General features: G+C 34.2%; 2 protein-coding genes across 2 annotated transcripts in view; one reads left to right on the top strand and one right to left on the bottom strand.

Moving 5' to 3' along the window:
* The window catches only part of LOC100913363 (glutathione S-transferase omega-1-like), a 169095-nt gene that overhangs the window by 117114 nt on the left and 31494 nt on the right, over positions 1-20487 (bottom strand). The gene's annotated exons all lie outside the window — the stretch shown is intronic.
* Positions 1-20487, top strand: part of LOC100919281 (cilia- and flagella-associated protein 43) — a 138251-nt gene that overhangs the window by 95044 nt on the left and 22720 nt on the right. The window contains exons 26-33 of the mRNA XM_031955793.1: positions 2173-2262; positions 2595-2675; positions 5544-5669; positions 8215-8334; positions 11889-11996; positions 13238-13324; positions 14085-14173; positions 19841-20045. Coding sequence (XP_031811653.1) covers positions 2173-2262; positions 2595-2675; positions 5544-5669; positions 8215-8334; positions 11889-11996; positions 13238-13324; positions 14085-14173; positions 19841-20045 — 906 coding nt within the window. The remainder of the gene's footprint in view (positions 1-2172; positions 2263-2594; positions 2676-5543; positions 5670-8214; positions 8335-11888; positions 11997-13237; positions 13325-14084; positions 14174-19840; positions 20046-20487) is intronic.

Below are 20487 nucleotides of genomic sequence, written 5' to 3'. Positions count from 1 at the left end.
TCAAATGAGAAATACACAGCATTACAGAATGTAAAAGGGATCATTTTTATACAAACAAAACCAATGCCAATAAGATTAGAAGAAAAGTAGAAAACTAGGGGGAGGGGGGAATGAGGGCAAGATTCTTTGATAAAGGCCTCATTTCTCAATCATATAGAGAATTGAGTCAAATTTATAAGTGTGAAGATCGTGTATTTTTAAATCAACAGGAGTCAGGAATTCAGCTTAGGGGAAAATCGTCAGTCTTTATTCTTAGTGAAGAAGGATAGGAGGTGGAAGAGAATCGGCGATAGCAATGTGTGCAGCTGAGTCAAGAAGCTAGCTCGACCAGCAGCCACACATCCAGCAGCTAGGAGTATCGAACCCAGGCCCAATCTCTCCCAGCTTCTCTTCCTCTCTCTGTCTCTGCCTCCACCCACCAAAATCGTCATTTCCTATACAACACATCAGGACTTGCATGGAGAGTGGGCAGGGACCATCTTTATCCAATCATGTATATTAATAGAGTATAGCCCAATTACTATTTAGCCTCATGTACTTGGGACCTCAGTGCATCAACTCAAACCTCAGCCCATTACATCTCCCGCTTTCTTTTATTTTAGAACACAGGTAGTCATGCCATCCCTGACTCCTCAGGGAGGTCAGAGCCCCCAAGGGGAAGTGATCACAGCCTTCCTAACTTCTCAGAGAAGGAGGTGAAAGCACCGAAAAGGAGGTGATCACAGCCTCCCTGACTTCTCAGAAAAGGCGGTGAAAGCACTAAAAAGGAGATGATCACACCCTACCTGACATCTCAGGAAGGGAGATGAAAAGCACCAAAGGGAAATGGGGGTTGCTAGTGGGTTTCTGGGCTGAAGGGTCTTATTATGCACAAACCCATCAGCATGGGAGGTATTACACAAGCACATAGCAATAACGTAGAGGCTATTAGGGATGACCTTCCCCTCAGTCAGTGCAGGCTCGATGTGGTGTAACAAACATGAATTGTACACGCAAGTAGCAGAATAGCAAACAATATAAATCAACATGGTGTTGGAAAAGATCACCATAAGTCCTAGAAAGAGGATATGTAAACAACAATCACACATACACCTTCTTCAGCAGCCAAGAGATAGTCCAAAACCAATCTATTGTCCATTGTTTCACATGTCAGGGAATCCAATGATCCCCCTGAGTTTTTGAAGTCCTGCAAAAGTCTTTTTATGTGTTAGGGAATCCAATGATTCCAGCAGATTTTGAAGTTCTGTAACAGTCTTATCATTTCTCAGAGAATCCAATGATTCCTGAGAGTTTTCAAGTCCCATGTCTGAGGGTTTTCGAGTCCTATGCCTCAGAGAATCCAATGATTCCTGAGATATAAGAACATGAGTTATTCCATCATTGATATTTGGTCAAATGATATGACCAGATTTTCATATGAAGAAAGTGAAGCTATCTATTATCATATGAAAAATGCTTTAAGTCACTGTCCATTAAAAATGCAAATTAAAACAACTCTGAGGTATCATCTCACAGATTGGCTAGTATTACCGAGAAGGAAAATAACAAATATTAGAAAGGATGTGTGAAATTTGGTACACTAATGCATTGTTGATGGAGTTGTGAACTGATTAACCATTCTGGAGAACAATTTGAAACTATCATGAAAGGGCTATACAATAGTGCATAACATTTCATCCATCAATACCACTGCTATGCCTGTGACCTGTCTAAAAAGGCTGATCCACATTAGGCTATGACTGTTTTGTGTCATGAATAGGTACATAGATACAAAGATACATAAATATGTAGATATAGCATTGAATCCTCCTTTTGTTTATTTCTTTTACTTGTTGTTATCCCAGGAAAATCTTTTAATATAGTTTCCTACATATATGTGTAAGAGGGTCTGTCACTTCTATTCAAAAATTCAAGGTAGCAAATGAAAATCAGCCTATATTTTCACCTCCATAAAAAATAAGAAAGATGAAAAATACTTACAGAAGCCCAGAAACAGCTATAGAAACATATAAAGTACTAATTAACTCCCCTTAGAAGGGATCTGAATTTGGAGTTGCTACCCAGACAATTCTTTGACATTCTTGTGGATCTTTTTCAATTTCCTACAAGTCAGTTTCATTTGAATTTTTTAAAAAAGAGGGAAAAAATGAAGTTGAAGTTTTTGCTTTTCAGATTAAAGTTGAAAGAATCCTTACGCCATGGGAAAAAGAACAAGCCGAATTAGCTGAAAAACTTGAACGGGAAAGACTTCTTTTAAGTCAGGTATTATATTAAAAACTAAATCTTGATATATATTTATATAAATACATTTGTTCTTACATTTATTAGTTGTATTTTTATATTACAGAAACATGTTCCTTTGTAATCAATGAGAAACATTTAAGAGATGAGTCTAATTACACACATACAAGCACATATGTACACACAAATATAAATATGCACATGCCCTCTGCCTTCACCATCATTACTATTATAGCTTGTTCCTGGTATCTTCCCAACAACATTTTAGATCTGTGGTCTTGAGTAATACTGATGGACTCTTAATACTTTAACCTCTAGCTACCATTTCCTCTAATTTTGGGTTATTTTTCCAGAGGGATAATGCAAGACGTCGCGCATTGATGGACATGATGGGTGGAGTTCTAGAAGTCAGGAGAGAAGATATTTTGAGGATGGTAATATTTTTATCTAACATTGGAAAGTAGAATAGGAAGGATGAGAGTGAGAAAAATAGAAAATTAACTATTATCCTGGATAAGCCTGAATTTTAGGAAATTCTTCAAAAGTAAATATTCCTCAAAAGAGGCTTCATTTCTCAAATAGATAGGAAACTGAGCCAAATTTATAAGAATATGAGTCATTCCCCAATAGACAAATAATCAAAGAATATGAAGAAGCAAAAGAATGCTTTCTTCTTCTAGACTTTCAAGGGATGACATTAAAACTATCAATTCATATGAAGAAATTATCTAAATCATTATTGGTTAGAGAAATGTAAAAATTAAAATAACTGAGCTATTACTTCACATCTATCAGATTGGCTAATACAACAAAAAAGAAAATAAAAAATGTTGGATGCGATATGGACAAAATAGGGACATGTACACTGTTGACAGACTTGTGAACTGATCCAACCATTCTAGAGAACAATTTGCAACAATGCCCAAAGGGCTACTAAACTATACATACCATTTGACCCAGCAATATCACTACTATGTTTGTCTCCCAAAGAGATCAAAGAAAAGGGGAAAGGATCTATATGTACAAAAAACATTTATAGTGTATCTTTTTATCGTGGCAAAGAATTGGAATTAGAAACTGAGGGGATGTCTTATCAATTGGGAACAAGTTTTGGTATATGATAGTGATGGAATACTATTGTGTTATAACAAATGATGGAGATGATTTCAGAAAGCTTGGTAAGACTTATATGAATTGACACAAAGTGAAGTGAACAGAACTAGATCATTATATATAATAAAAGCAATATTGTAATGATGATCAACTTTAAAAGACTTAAATATACTATATATACTACTATACTCGATACAATCATCCAAGACAATTTCAAAAGACTTATGACAAAAAAAGCTCATGATGAAAAAAACTATTTTCAGAAAGAGAACTACTGAACTCTGAGAACAAATTGAATGTATTTTTTTCATTTTATATTTCTTGGCTTTTTTTGCAATATGGCTAATATGGAAATATGTTTTGTATGATTTTACATATATAATTGATATATTGCTTGTGTTCTCACTAGATGGAAGAGGGCCTGAAGGAAGAGGAAAAATTTAGAACTAAATTTTTTTTTAAATTTAAGTCAAAAATAAATAATTTTTTTAAATTTAATAGCCTTTTATTTACAGGTTCCAGACCTGTAATTCCTCTTGTTCCAATTTTTCACCTCTTACCCCCCACCCCCTCCCCTAGATGGCAGGATGACCAGTAGATGTTAAATACATTAAAATATAAATTAGATACACAATAAGTATACATGACCAAAACGTTATTTTGCTGTACAAAAAGAATCAGACTCTGAAATATTGTACAATTAGCTTGTGAAGGAAATCAAAAATGCAGGTGTGCATAAATATAGGGATTGGGAATTCAATGTAATGGTTTTTAGTCATCTCCCAGAGTTCTTTTTCTGGGTATAGCTAGTTCAGTTCATTACTGCTCCATTAGAAATGATTTGGTTGATCTCGTTGCTGAGGATGGCCTGGTACATCAGAACTGGTCATCATATAGTATTGTTGTTGAAGTATATAATGATCTCCTGGTCCTGCTCATTTCACTCAGCATCAGTTCGTGTAAGTCTCTCCAGGCCTTTCTGAAATCATCCTGTTGGTCATTTCTTACAGAACAGTAATATTCCATAATTTTCATATACCACAATTTATTCAGCCATTCTCCAACTGATGGACATCCATTCAGTTTCCAGTTTCTAGCCACTACAAAAAGGGCTGCCACAAACATTCGTGCACATACAGGTCCCTTTCCCTTCTTTATAATCTCTTTGGGATATAATCCCAGTAGTAACACTGCTGGATCAAAGGGTATGCACAGTTTGATAACTTTTTGAGCATAGTTCCAAACTACTCTCCAAAATGGTTGGATTCATTCACAACTCCACCAACAATGCATCAATGTCCCAGTTTTCCCACATCCCCTCCAACAATCATCATTATTTTTTCCTGTCATCTTAGCCAATCTGACAGGTGTGTAGTGGTATCTTAGAGTTGTCTTAATTTGCATTTCTCTGATTAATAATGACTTGGAGCATCTTTTCATATGACTAGAAATAGTTTCAATTTCTTTATCTGAGAATTGTCTGTTCATATCTTTTGACCATTTTTCAATTGAAGAATGGCTTGATTTTTTATAAATTAGAGTTAATTCTCTATATATTTTGGAAATGAGGCCTTTATCAGAACCTTTGACTGTAAAAATATTTTCCCAGTTTATTGCTTCCCTTCTAATCTTGTCTGCATTAGTTTTGTTTGTACAAAAACTTTTCAGTTTGGTATAATCAAAATTTTCTATTTTGTGATCAGTAATGATCTCTAGTTCTGCTTTGGTCATAAAGTCCTTCCCCTTCCACAGATCTGAGAGGTAAACTATCCTGTGTTCCTCTAATTTATTAATAATTTCATTCTTTATGCCTAGGTCATGAACCCAAAAAACAAATAAATTGAGGAAAGAGAATAAATTACTTTTAAAAAAATAGAAAACATTCCTTTATAACTTAGCAACTTCCAACATATTTACTTTGGCACTGCTTTTCAAACTAATAGAAATTTTTTTAACAAAAAGAAGTATATGTGTTTTAGCAGCATTGAGGAGAGTTCTACTAATAAGTTTCCACTGAAAATTCCCTTTGAAATTTGAGTTTTTGTTAATATAAGTTCTGTGCCATTTTGCCTGCCAGCCTCAGCAATAATTAGAGATTGAGTTTTTTGTTATTAATTTTTTTCTTATTGCTATAATGACATCACTGTACTATGTTTAGTGTATTGTGTGTTTCTCTTTTCTATTTTTAGGTAATTCCTCAGCCTGCCTGCATGGCTAAACCTGATACTTTATGGAATGAAGAAGACAAGAAACAAATCAAAGAATATGAGAAAAAAGTCAAAGATTTAAATGATGAAAAAGAGAAGTATAAAAGGGTCAGGAGGAAAAAAGAATAAATTAGAAATGTATTGTCTTTTTTTTTAGCAGTCTTCCAGATTGTAAACTTTAATAACTTTAGCGTTATTTAGCACTCTAGAGATATTTTATATTTATCCTTTGAAAATTAGAAGTTAAATATCTTTTATGAGAAAAAATTTGACAACTTAGATTATTTATAACAAAGTTACCTAAAAGTATATAGGCAAAAGTTAGGAAAATAAAATATTTATTTTACTTTATACCCTATTTACTGCTTTTGGGAGGGGAGGAAAAGAAGAAGGAGAATACAACTAAAAACAAGCAGAAAAAGGAATATATCCACTGAACCAAGCGCTCTATATGGCTTGAATTTAAATGTTTTTGTTGATAATGATGATGATGATATTTTTTGCAATACAAATGGGACTGGCTTTATTTCCTTCCTTCCGAATGAAATACACATGCTGACAATGAAAATGTTTAACACTGAATACCAGAGGTTAATCAGAAATAATAGCAAGTGTTCATTCTTTTGTGAAAGTAGTAAAATAAATAAAATGCTTGGGGCAGCTAGGTGGCACAGTGGATAGAGCACCAGCCCTGAAGTCAGGAGTACCTGAGTTCAAATCTGACCTCAGACACTTAACACTTCCTAGCCCTGTGATCCTAAGCAATCACTTAACCCCAATTGCTTCAGGATGGATGGGGGGAACAAAATAAAATGCCATTTAAAAGAAAAAAAGAAAGTAGTAAAATAAAAGAACTATCCCAATAGGGTATGCCAAGTTGTCAGCTTTAAGCTAATGCATATTAGGAACAACTGATCTAATTTTGTTCTATATTTTCTATCATTCTGACGTTACTTTGATGTATCTGATCATAAGATGATGCTTGTAATGAAGTTAAAAGATAAACAACAGTTTAGGGCAGCAATGATCATTGAAAATAGTAAGTGAGAGTCTAAATGACAAAAAATGGAGGCAGTTACCATGACACACCTGGTGGGTATCTAAAAGTCGTTTTGGTGGCATTCAGAATAATCTTATTAGCTCTTGCAAGCTAAAGCCATATGATCCCACTACTAGTTTCTGTTGGCTATTGATTAACATGACATCAAGATCTTAACAGAAATTTTTATACTCAGAATTATAACTGTACTTAGGTACATTTGAAGAAAAGGAGTATTGCACAGTTCTATATTATAGAAAACTCCTGATATGAAGAAATAAAGAACCTTCCCACCTTAAAAACTGAAATCCTCTGAAACTCCATTGAAGACCATGGTTCTTTTTCTTTCTGTAAATCTTTGTTCAGGCACAATACCACTTAAATCCAGAAGTAAAAGAACTGAAACCTCTTTATGGGTATCCAAAATCAAGTTATAAGCAATAAAATAATTTTATGAGCAATAAAACAATGTTATAAAATAAATTTATATCTCAACATAAGAAAAATTACTATCAGCACCATCCATTTCTTACTGTCTTTTCTCCTAATGGATGGATTGGCAGATTAAAAAATCCGTCCAGGGTAAATGCTTACTCTTTTTGATAGAGGAGATATTTGTAACAGACTACAAAAGAATTTGCACTCATAACACATTTGTCACATGAATTTTCTGTTACTATGGAAGAAATACTAGAGTAGAGATCATTGTTATGTAAATATGTCTAGCTAATTTATCAATCAATCAGTAAGCATTTATCTAGTGTCTACTTTGTAAAAGCCAATGGACTAGACATTCAATATTCAAGAGACAAATGAAATAGTTCTTGTCTTGAAGAAGTTTATAATATATTAGAAGAGATTTTTATCCTCTCAAATGTAATCATGAATGTGAATTTTTATTTTTGTAGTAAGTAAAATGAGAGATATTGATTTCAATTGATGAGATTACATCCTTTTTGAGTAACAACACTTTCAAAACCCACTATGATTAGTCTGTGGCTTTATAAAAGCAAAATTTTTGGTTTTTGTATCGGTCTTGGTCATTTATTCACTACATGGTGCTCAGTTATGTAATAGGAGGTGCCAGAGATTTAAAAGATATTTTATTTCTTGTCCTAAAGGAACTTACAAGCTAGATAGAATGATAGCATGAAACAACTAGAGAATAATTACAAAGCATTCTATGAATTAATGCAAGATATTTATAGGTATATGTGCATGCATAACTTTTTCATAAAATCCAAAACAACTTCTCAAAACTGGTTCATTAAATAAGACCAAATGATATTTTGACCTTTTTTGGTTTCCCATAGTAGATACCTAATAAATACTTGCTGATAACCTGAAAATACAGTAACATTTGCGAGCACTTTGCAAATTGTAAAGTTATAAAACTGAATTGTTATTTTATGCTTTGAGAGAAAAAAAATCAGACGTTCCAAGTCCAAAAGTTAGCCTTAGTAATGTTCAATTGTAATAAATCAATCACCATGGCAGTTCAGTCAACATTGTCCATTTAGAAGACTAAGCTAAAGCTGACTATGAGAGGGGGCTCTTGTTATCTTATGACAAGTAAATTGCTAGAATTTAACCTTATTGATATCTTTATTTTAGTCATTGGATGCTGAATTAAGGAAGATTCAGAACTCTATTCAAGAAACAACACAACTTTTTGATGATCGTTTAAAAACACTCTTTAAATCAAAGATGAAATGTGATAACGTTATCTTCCAGGTAAAGTAAAAGTTGATGCATGCATGTAAGCCTCAAACCAAGGACAGGGAATCTTAACCATAAACTACATGTAGTTATGTTACACTAACTTAATTCCTTTCATCCAGATGTCTGAAGTAGAGAAATGAGCACTAATTCAATTTTTTAGCAAATTTAATTAATTTACACATATATGTGTGTATGCCACTACTAGTACTTAATTAAAGATGCTGAGGATACAAAGGCACAATTAAAACAGTCCCTGTTCTTAAATATTTAAATTATATTTGCATAACGTAACATGTACAATAAAAAGAGACCTCTGAAGTGAGCCTTGAAGAAAACTAGTATTCTATAATGGAAAGGAAAGGAAGAGGCTTAATTCCAAGTTTAGGAATGCAAAGTCAAAAACAAAAAAGATAAAAAGAATGCTTGACTTCAGAAAACAATTAGGAGGCTAGTTTCACCAGATTCAAAAAGTGTGTAGGAGATGATATGGGATAAATTTAGAATTACCTGACAGGATATGAATGGCTTTAATATCCAAGGCAGGGAGTTATATTTTATCTTGGACACAACAGGGACTCATTTTTGAAGAATTAAGAAACATGCTCAGACCTGTACCTTAAGATTATTTTGGCAGTTGTGAAGAAGATGGATTGCAAAGAAGAGTGCCTGGAAGAAAAATTAGGAAATTATTATAATAGTCCAGAAAAATAAGAATAAGTCATGTACTACAATGGAGGCTGTGAATGGAGAAAAAGGGACTGGGTTTTTAAAATACTATTGTGGAGGTAGAAATAACAAGACTCGGCATTAGATTTGATTAAAAATAGCAGCTGAACAAAGTCTTACAAAAATGAATGTTAAAAACTATCTTTACATGTGTTTGAAAAAATAAAACACTGAAAAAAAATAAAGATAGGGATTAAGAGGGAAAAGTCAAGTGACTCCAAGGTTGTAAACAAGATAATAGAGAGATGAAAATAGCCTCAATAGATACAGGAAGTTTGGAAAAGGAACAGATTAGGGGGAAAGATAAATTCTGTTTTGGAGATATTGACTTTTAAGATACTTATGGGATAGTTTGTTGGAGATAGCTAGCAAGTGATTGGTGTTACAGGATCATAGTTCGAGTAGATATACCTTTATATATAGATATAACTTTTTATTTAGATATATAGATTTGTCAACTGAGAAGAAATGATAACCGAAATCATGGGAGTTAATGGGACCAAAATAGTGTGTGTGTGTCTGTGTGTGTGTGTCTATGTGGACAAGCAAATAGGGCAGGTGGCAATCCTCTTGCTTGGAGGGATGAGAAAGACATAGGTTTCCTCCACTGATCCTTGCTTTTTACAACTGGGTTCACAGTGCCATACTGCCCCAGTGGAGGTACAGTTATAAATAATATAAATAAGTTAAGTCCTTATGCTGGTACCCAGCTTATGTCTAAGGAAAGATGTGTCTGCCAGAGATATAGGAGAAAACAACCCCTTCATAAATTAGGGTGCTGAAAGTAACATGTAAAACAACAGGAGCTAGTTGAACACAAAGCTTCAGTGAAAGCAAAAAGAAAAAGTACAACACAAAACTCAAGACACACACTAATGGATCATAACTCATAGAGGATTGGGCTGTGTTGGGGAGCACAGAGAAATGGACCCATTCAGCAGAAATCAGGGGACTCCTACTGACGGGGATGATATGTTCCAAAGTGCTCTAAGAGGAGAATTATCACATTGGATGGCCTCCCTAAAGTTGGTCAATGTGCATATTGGGCAAAATATTATTGGGGGAAGGGGGAGCTTGTTACCAGAGAGGAAAGCAAGCTGATGATTTTTGGGAGACATAGCTGTACCAACCTTCAAAAATGTTGTCAACATTTTTTCCATGAGTATTTTCTATAAGTTTGCAATCTCTCTTAAGGGAAAACTTATTAAGGGATCTCATAACAATATCAGAACCTGGGAACAGTGCCACGGAATTTAGCATTTTAAAGATCACTGGTAGCATCACTTGGTAACATTTAGTCAAGTGGTAAGGGGGAAAAGAGGTACTTTTGATGGGTTGAAAAAGGATGGAGTAGTTTTTAAAACGTGGAGGTAATGAGAATAGCCAACTTTTTAGGAATTTGTCTGTGAAAAGAAATGTAGTTTGAAGAAATGGCAGGGACAAGTGAAAACTTGGAATAAATGAGCATTTTTTTTTGGCTGCAAGCTGTATGAGAGATAAAGGCTGTGGGTGATAGAGTAGATAGAGCAGACTTGAGTTTAAATACTGCCTCAGACACTTGATAGCTGTTTGATCATGGTCAACTCATTTAACCTCTCTGTCACCCATTTTTCTGCATAAAATCAGGATAACATAGCTTATCATCTAGGGTTGTTTTGAAGATTAAGTGATCTATAATTTATAAAATACTTTGTAAAACTTAAAAGGATACATATGCTGGCTAAGATATTATCAATAGACAAGTTAGCCTTGACAAAGAAAAGAGCAACCTCTACTCATTGAGTAATAATATGAACAGGAGACGAAAAAATGTTAAAGCAGATGGCTTTGATGATAAAGTGGAAGACAAAATCCTTCACTGAGAAACAGAGGATTAGGTTGGCAGAAAATGCTGAGAAGAGATGAAGATTGAAACAGATAAAACAGCATGCATGATGGATTCTGTTAGATGAAAAGAGGTGGGGAATGAGGAAAGAAAGGATTGCTTTGAAGCAATGAGGGCCCAGTGGAGGTTAGTCATCATAAAATTGTTGTGAATGTAGCTGACACAGTTGTTTGACTCTCTTTAGCACCATGACACAACACAGCAATTGGTGGAGATTAACCAGGGTTATGGACTGGCCAGACATGTGTGGTATTAAAACAAGGAAATAAAGGATTCAAAAGGAAGGAGCACTATTATGCTTCAGCTAATCATCTCTAAAATCAAAATTGGGAAGGAAGGAAAATGAGATGAATTGAACCAGGGATGAAGAGACTGGCAGTCACAGGGAGGATAAAGGACTGGTGAAGAAAGAATAGAGACATGGGAAAAACAGGACAGATTTTAACCAAAGAAGAGAATACTAGAAGTCAAGATCATAGAAGAGGCATAGTTATGGATGATAAAGAAATGTAAAGTATATTCCCACTCCCATGGATGTGCCTAAAATAAAATGATGTAGAAGCTCTGAATGAATAATAAGATCTGACGGAATGTAGGTTTCATGGAAGATGCTAACCTTAAATTAGAGCTTGAAGTTTGGGTAGAATTTAAATCCTTGAAAAGAAGCACAGGAAAGGGTATTCCAAGTGATAGTTCCCTCTAATTCTTCTTCCTCCCATCTATTCTATAAACTACCCCTAATTGTGCTAATATAGAAATAAATTCTTTATATTATAGTGAACATGGTTTTAAGTGCTTAGTTCCCCATTTTAAAAAAACTACTGGAGTATTTTTTACCCATTTCTTACAATAAAATATTTTAATTTTATTTGGTTCTTGGTTTATTTTATCTAAGGATTGAGAGGTTTCCTTGAGTAGTAGTATTAATCTATTTTCCATTGTAATTTTTCCACAGGAGGAATTAAAAATAGCCAACCTTACTTTCTCTTTACTGCTAGATGAAGAACTACAAACAAGAGAAATAGAACTGAATGACTTCCTTGAAAAAAAAAAAAAAGAAAAAGTAATCATAACAGCCACCTTCTTACTGAAATGTCACCACAATCTATACTCACTTAAATGTTCCAAACCTTTCACTCTATGCTTCTTTCCCCATGTACCAATCTGTATCTCATCTCAAATCATTTGATATCTCTAGACTTCACATTCCTCATCTATCAAATAACAACAGTGGATTTATAATATTTCTTCAGTATCTTCAAGCTCTAAATTCTTTGAATCTATAATCCATAGCCTTTAGACTTTTCTTTATGATACATGACAGCACCCATCTATGTAATAATATAATAGTTTCCACAATTCTGTGACTGGATCATGTTTGCAATTACTATTAAGCAAATGAGATATAAGATTACTTGTCCACTACTCTGAGGTGATAAGACATGATACATAAAATGACATAACACAGAAATGAAAAGCCTTGTAAACTGCAGTTTAAACTGAGTTATATGTACTCTAAGCATGATTGCGTTACTGATAATAACCTATGATACTGTTCTTTCCACATAAAACAGATTTCTAGGCTTCCTGATAATCCTAAATTATAAAATTCAACTAAACAAGGGCCTTTTTCAAACACAATGTCTTCAGGCAAAATAATAAATTTCCAGAATTTTGGCACCGCCTTAAATAATATCTATGTACTGAACTGATCCTGCCCATGGTGCTGCATTAACGCTTCTAGAAGAGTAATTCTTCACCAGCAGACATTTTGCCTATTCATATCACTTAACATCTTCAGGTTTTCCTAAACATGTAAATAAGAACAGGAATTAGATAGACTGGCTAATTTTTTGGAATAGGAAAACTTTTGCAGTTTCTCTACAATAGAGATTAGATCTGAATATGAACTTATATGTGGTACATTTCAGACTCTTTGTAGATTCCTGGCTTTGTTGAAATGTTAAGACAACTATTAAAAGACTCATTTCAGAAAATTGTTTTTGATTTATGTTATCTCATCAGTGTTTAAAAAATGTTCCAGTTGGGGTAGCTAGGTGGTACAGTGGATAGAGCACTAGCCCTGAAATCAGGAGGACCTGAGTTCAAATCTGACCTCAGACACTTAACACTTCCTAGCTGTATGACCCTGGGCAAGTCACTTAACCCCAATTGCCTCAGCAAAAAAAAGAAAAAAATGCTCCAATGACACATTTAGGAAACAGTAAAAATAATGTTCCCCAAATGTGTGCTTGTCTTCAAAGTATTTCTTGTTCTGTTCTGCTAATCTTGATTTTGTTACAGAAATTTGCGGCATATGAAATTTACAAGGCTCGTGACGAACTTGAATCATATAGAGAACATTATGACAGCTTCCTTTCAGATGACAAAGTAAGAGTAATCTATTCTTGACTATTTGTGTGAATATGTGTGCATTATATCTATCTATCTATGTATGTATATAAGTAATTATCTCTGAATATCTAGAGTTGGAAAGAACCTAAAGAAGTAGAATTTCCTCATAGATTTTCTTTTATGGCTAGTTTTTTACTCTGATTCTTAAATATATGTCCATCTAACTTTATGCCACTATGCATTCCTCAAAAAGTGGACATAAACAGAATTTTGGGAAATTGCTGCCTTTGTCTTGCCTTCAAGGCCCTCCTCTTTAAAATGAAAGAGTTGGAGCAGATTAATGGTTCTCAACTTTTTTTGTTCTACAAACCCTTTTCAACAAAAATATGTTGTGAATCTGGTGAGCAATTTAGTATACTATTATATTCTGCAATTATTTACTGCTTAAGAAGCCATTAAAGTAATATTAGTGCAAACCCCTTGATCCATTACCACAAAGTCCCAAGTGATTTGCAAACCACTATGTTGGAACCACTACATGAAATGATCACAAAAAGTCCTAAGATGTATAATTTTACCAAGAACTACTTTAATGCACTGAGTAGTTGACCAGTTGGAAACTTTAGTGACTCCTTTTGCAATATGAATTAGCACTCCTACACAGTTAAACTCTTAATACATTTCTTATAGTTATTTCTCAAAATGGGACCCAACAGAATTTTGAAGCAGAGATGTCAATAAACAAAATGTTTCAAAATCAAGTTATAGTTCTAGTGATAGCATGTTTTTCCTATAGGTTCTTGAGCGGGGATTTAAAAAAGAGTTTACTGATCTTCAGAGTCATCTGACTGACATACTCCACAAATTGTTCAAGCGTCGACCCAGGTTGATTTCACTTTTATTTAGACAATATCTCTTTATTATTATCACTCAATAAGTCAATAAACATTTGTTAAATACTTACTATGTACCAGGCACTGTGCTAAACACTGAGAATACAAAAGGAAGAAGAAGATAGTCCCTGACCCAAAGTAGCTCACAATCTAATAGGGAAGACAACAACAAATAAATATGTACAAACAAAATACATACAGGATAAATAGAAAATAATTAAGAGGGAAGTCACTAAAATTAAGAAGGGTCACAAGAGGCTGCCACTTGAAGAAAAATAGAGAAGGCACTAGACAGAGATGAAGAAGAATATTCCAAGTATGGGAGACAGCCAGAGAAAATGCTCAAACAGAACAAGCAATGAAGTTCATGAACAGCAAAGAGGACAAATCACTAGATCAAAAAGTGTAAGTAGGAAGAGTAATGAAAACTGGAAAGGTGGGGCTGGAAATATAATAAAGAACTTTTGAAGGTCTCACAGGAAATTTTGTATTTGATCCTATATGTGATAGGGAGCCACTAGAGTTGAGTCCAGGAGAATGGTTTAAAGTTGGGAGAGACTTGCAACTGGCAGACCTAGCCACAGACTAATGTAATGCAGTAGTCCAAGAGTGAATTAATGAGGGCCCTACTAGGGTGGTAGCAGTGTCAGAGAATCGAATAGATGCAAGAGATGTTCCAAAAGTCAAACATGCTGGATATGGAAGGTGAAAAATCGTTTCTAGAGTTCAGGCCTGGGGGACTGGAAAGATAGTGTGGCCCTCAATAGTAATAGGAAAAGTACAGCATGGGAAGGTTTTAGGGAGAAATATAATGAGTTGCTTTCCTAAATTTAAGATGTGTGCTAGCAGTGCAGTTCAAAATGTCCGAAGGTCACAGATGTGAGACTGGAGGTTAGCAGAGAGATTAGGGTTGGAAAGGCAAATTTGAGAATTATTAGCATAAAAACGCTGGTGAGTATACCAGCTGAAATAGTATAGATAAGAGCCCTGTGAAACACCTGAAGTTAGTGGGCATGGTCCAGATGAGTCCTGGAGTCCTAGAAGGAAAGGTCAGATAGACAGCAGGAGGTTTGTCAAGAATGACGCTCCAAAAACCTAGAGAGAAGAGAATATCAAAAGGAAAAAAAGGGTCACCAATATTGTCAATGGTAGCAAAGGTGAAGGTCATTGGATTTGGCCTTTAGGAGATAATTATGAACTCTCAGTGTAATGACTGATCATTAGCTAACTTGTAAGAGGTTTTTAAAAAGAGAGAGAAAGAAAGGTGAAGGAAGCTATTGTGGATGGTCTTCTAAAGGAGTTTAGCCACTTAGGGAAGAAAAGATAAAAGGATCATAGCAGTGATTTGTGGGAGTTTTGAAAAGGAATAAAAGATATGAGAAGGAATAAAAGAATTTGGAAGACTTACTGTGGGGAATGAAATAGTAAATGGATCATGGAAGTATATAAGGTTGTCTAGCAGCACTGAGGGTCTAAATGAAGTTGTGCAAAATAAATTTGTAATGGGCCCAATCAAAATAGTCACATGATTTTCTCCAAACTTTGTTCAGCCGTGTTTGGAACAAAGGCAGCAGTGATCCACAGCTGAATGAAGCACTATATACCTAGCACTATACTGGGTATAACAAAGGAGAACAGTCAAAGTAGAAATCATTCAATCTACAAACATTTTTGAGACCTTTATCATGTATCAGGAACTAAGTGATAGGGATATAAAAGACAAAAGTAAAATTATCCCTGACTCAAAGAACTTACATTTTATTAGGGGACATATGAATGTCTGGATAGACAGATAGATAGTTAAGTAGGTATCTCAGTATAGTCAAATTAACATAAGAGAAAGTATAGGTGCAATGAAAAATATGACGAAAGGGCCAGGGATTCAATAAAAGAGAAGAATGTAGAGCTGAACTGGTTGACAAAGGGGTTCAGTTGGGGAAACTTTTGTAGAAGTGATACCCTGGAAGAAAAACGAAAGGTCAAGGAATTGGTGGTTACGGAATGAAGAATAGTGTGGAAAATGAAGAACAGTGTGGAAAGAGAAGGAAAAGGTAGAAAGTCAATAAATTATGATCAAAAAAGGGATTGCAGAATTCCTGAATATAGGAGTAGTGGATCTTTGAGTGATGGCAAGATCAAGGACAGGTGATTCCTGATTACTTTTTATTTATAAAATAAAGAAATTTCAGGATTTCTTTTCCCAATATATAAAAACAAAACAAAAAAAAAACCAAAACAGGGGCAAGCTAAGTAGCGCAGTGGATAGAGCACCAGACCTGAAGTCAGGAAGACCCAAGTTCAAATTTGGCCTCAGACACTTAATACTTCCTAGCTGTGAGACTCGGGGCAAGTCACTTAATCCCAATTGCCTCAGCAAAGAAAAAAAAAGAATTAAAAAAAACCAGTATAACACTCTTTAGCCAAAATATTAATACAAAAACCCCATTTTGGTCAATAGGCTAAGTACATAAGAGAAATTTATAGTAAAACACATAGTAGGTAAAGCAATTTGGGATTGGGGCAGACAGGAGGCAGAACATATAAGAGTGTTAGGCCTGTGGTCAGGAAGACCTAAATTCAAATCCAGCCTTACATACTTACTAGCTGTAAGTCACTTGATTTCTGTTTGCCTCAATTTCCTTCTCTGCAAAATAGGGATAATAATAGGCCCTACTTTCTAGTGTTGTTATGAAGATTAAATGAGATAGTAATTGTAAAAGCCTTAGCACAGTACCTGGCACAGAGTAAGCACTATATAAATGTTAGTTAGCTATCATTATTATTACTATTACATTCAGATAAAATATAATAATCTAACATGCATCTTGAAATTACATCAAAATCTTGAGTAAAAGTATAGATTGTTAATTCTTTTAATCATTAAAACCTGATAATCACATATTTATGTACATTACATATTTATGTTCAATTCTGTGTGTTAACCTTTCCTTCTTTCAAGTTATATATAAGGTTCCACTACAGATTAAGAAATTATTGAAAATAATAATCATAAAAGTAAGTCTAATTTTGCGTTAAGGAAAGGTGCATTGAATGTACCTGTTACTAATTTCTGTAATTATTAAATCTAATTACCATTATTTTTAAATCAAAATGAATATGATCTAATGATTATAGGTTCTAGGGGTCTAGAAATTCACTTCTAGTGCTATAATAAATTTGTTGTATAAAATGGAATCACATACATATAACACATAGTAAAACCACTTCTGAAAGAATATTTTTTCCTCCAATTAACTGATGAGGTCAATTTTCTCTTCCTTTAAGAAGAGGAATTGGAAAAATATAAGAATATGCCAAAATGATAAGTAGCATCACTCCTCCCTCCCCACACATAGCACTGTACAAATATCCCAAATTGACTCAGCAATAAAGTAGAAAGCACTATATTGGGTATAACAAGGGAGAACAGTCAAAGTAGAAATCATTCAATCTACAAACATTTTTGAGACCTTTATCATGTACCAGGAACTAGGTGATATCCCTGATTCAAAGAACTTACATTTTATTAGGGGACATATGAATGTCTGGATAGATAGATAGGTAAGTAGGTATCTCAGTATATTTAAATTAATATCAGGGAATGTGGAGGGTTGCACTAGTAGCTAAAAAGCTTGATGTAGATGATGTCTCTCATATGAATCATAGGAAAAACTAAGAATTCTGATAGAAGAGGAAGGGAGAATATGCCAGGGATGGGAGACAGTAAATTCAAAGATACAGATATGGGAGACAGAATGTCACATATAAGAATAATAAGGAAATCAGTTTGTCTTTACTACAGTGTGTATTATAGGTAAACATACATAAAGGATGAGAAGGTAAACAGTCTGATTTGAAAAGGGAATTTCAATTTGATTCACTGTTTTAAGTGACAGGGAGCCACTAAAGTTTTTTTAAATAAGGGAAGTGACATGGAAAATCACTGGCAACATTTTAAAGGGTGATTAGAAAGGGGAGTGAGGACGTGAAGAAACAAAGTTGCAAGCTATTACAATGTTCTCTATGAGAGATTGTGAAGGCGCAGTAGCTATGTGAATGGAGAAATGGAGTAGTTGGAAGAGGTTCTTGTGAAGATGCAGTCAAACAAGATTTGCATCTACTTAGTTTTGTGGAATGAAAACGAAGGTAGAAAATAGCATTAAGTTCACAAACCTGCATGACTGGAAGAATAGTGATGTCCCCAACAACAACAACAAAAAAAAGCAAGTTCAGAAAAGGAGCAAGTTTGGAAAGAAAGTTCTGTTTTGGACATAATGAGTTTGAGATGCTTAAAGATAGTCCAGTACAAAATGTTTAATAATCAGTTTGCAAGGCAGGTCTGGAGCACAGGGGTAAAAACTAGAGTGGATACATAGATCTGAGTGTCATCTGCATAGAGATGATAAATAGAAAAAAGGATTGGGATTTATCTAAAATTAGGAAGCAGGATAAAGACAGAATAAAAAACCAAGAAGGACTAATCAGGTAAGAGAACAAAAAGAAAAATGTCATGAAAATCCTAGAAAAGAAAGAATATTCAAGAAAAAAATTATCAAAAGTGTTGAATGTTATAAAAAGATGAAGAATTATTATCGAGGAAAGGCCATTAGATTTAGTAATTAATATAAATCATTTACAATTTTAAAGTTTCAGTTGAGTGAGAATGAAAGCCAGATTGTAAAGGGTATAGAAATGAGAGTGAGGAGAGGATGTTGAGATCATATTTGAATATACGATAGCTTTTTCAAGAATTTTGGCTGAAAGGGGGAGGAGAGATAAAGAATGATAAATTGAGGGAATCTCTTAGATTCTAGTGAGGGTTTCTTGAAAATGGGTAAGACTAGGGCATTTTTATAAGCAACAAAGGAGAAACCAGTAAATAAGAGCCTGAACAATAGGAGGATTGGAGATTGAGATTACTATGAGGGCAACCTACCAAAGATGGGAGAAGGGATAATGAGAATTTACAGAATATTTGACGTGTTAAAAGGTTACTTCCTCAACCAAGAATGAAAAAGAAAATGGGGGTGAAGAGGGAGCAGATGAGAGAGTTGTGAGATGAAAATAAGGGGAAAAGAAGGAAGTCATGCTGGATGGCCTCAGTTTTCTCAGTAAGATAGAATGTCTGAAGCTATAGAATTTTTCTCAGGCTGAACGCCTACAAAACAGTGCTTCCTCCTCTTCCCTAGGGGAATTTTATCTTATATTTATTTTAAATATCAATATAATTGTGTATGTACTCAAAAAAGAGAGGGTCCCAGCTATCTTCCTAGGTACTAATTAATGATAGAGTCAGAAGATAAGCATTTTATTAGATACCTGCTTTGTGCAGGGTCCTATACTAAATGTTTTATAGATGTTATTTGAATTTGAAATCTAAGTAGTTTCTGGACCAGCCAAGCTATTGCAAAGGAATGGGAGCAAAGGAGTCTTCTTAGCAACAGCTGTCTCGTTTAGAGACTGTTATTTGTTTATTCTGCAGAGAATCAAGTTCAGAAGCGTTATGTTCTTGAGCTCTTCTGGCAAAAGAAGCTACATCAAATATCTTGTTTAAATTAATATTGATACTTTTTAACAAATGATAATTTGATCTTAACTTGTCCAGGAAAATTGAGGTTTTTTTTTTTTTTTTTTTTTTTTTTTTTTTGGATAATGCTAGGCAGCTGAAGCCTAAGCAAGAAGAGGTTCCTGGCCCTTTTGGGGAACGTAAAGGATCTGCCCAAATGCAGGAGGAGTACTTTGCTGAAGTAATGAATGCCATGGAAGAAATGGATAATCCAAATAATATGCCAGAAGGCTTAGAACTTCCATCCTGGACACATTTTTGTGCTCTAAGAAGAACAAAAATAGAAAGTGAACAAAGAGTAATGGTTTTTTTCTTAATTTTAAATATAGAGGGTTGGCTGGTTGGGATAAAATGCTTTTTTCTCTTTTTAATGTTTGTTATGAGGGATAGATCAATGAGTGGATTTATATATACAAGATGTAAAAACAAAAAAAATCTGAAAATTTTACAAATAAATTACAAGTTGAATAAGCTTAGAAAGGTTTTTTAGGATAAACATACTCTGTTTTTCTAATTATGTAACAAATGTTGGCAGTAATAGAGTATTATATTGGATATTGAGTCTTAAAACCTGCTCTGGGAGAGATAACCAAAACACTGGATATTAAAGTCAGAATCCAAAAAAAAGATTTTACCAGTCTGAAATGCTAGGCAAAATCTAATAAAATAAAATTTAATCAGCATAAATGTAAAGCCTTAGACTTTCAATTTTGTAAATACAGATCTGTGTGTTTTGTTGA

Source organism: Sarcophilus harrisii, chromosome 2, assembly GCF_902635505.1.
Source record: "Sarcophilus harrisii chromosome 2, mSarHar1.11, whole genome shotgun sequence".
In the NCBI taxonomy this organism is placed as follows: domain Eukaryota; kingdom Metazoa; phylum Chordata; class Mammalia; order Dasyuromorphia; family Dasyuridae; genus Sarcophilus; species Sarcophilus harrisii.
The sequence above is the reverse complement of the archived record's forward strand: the minus strand, read 5'-3'. Positions and strand labels throughout refer to the sequence as shown.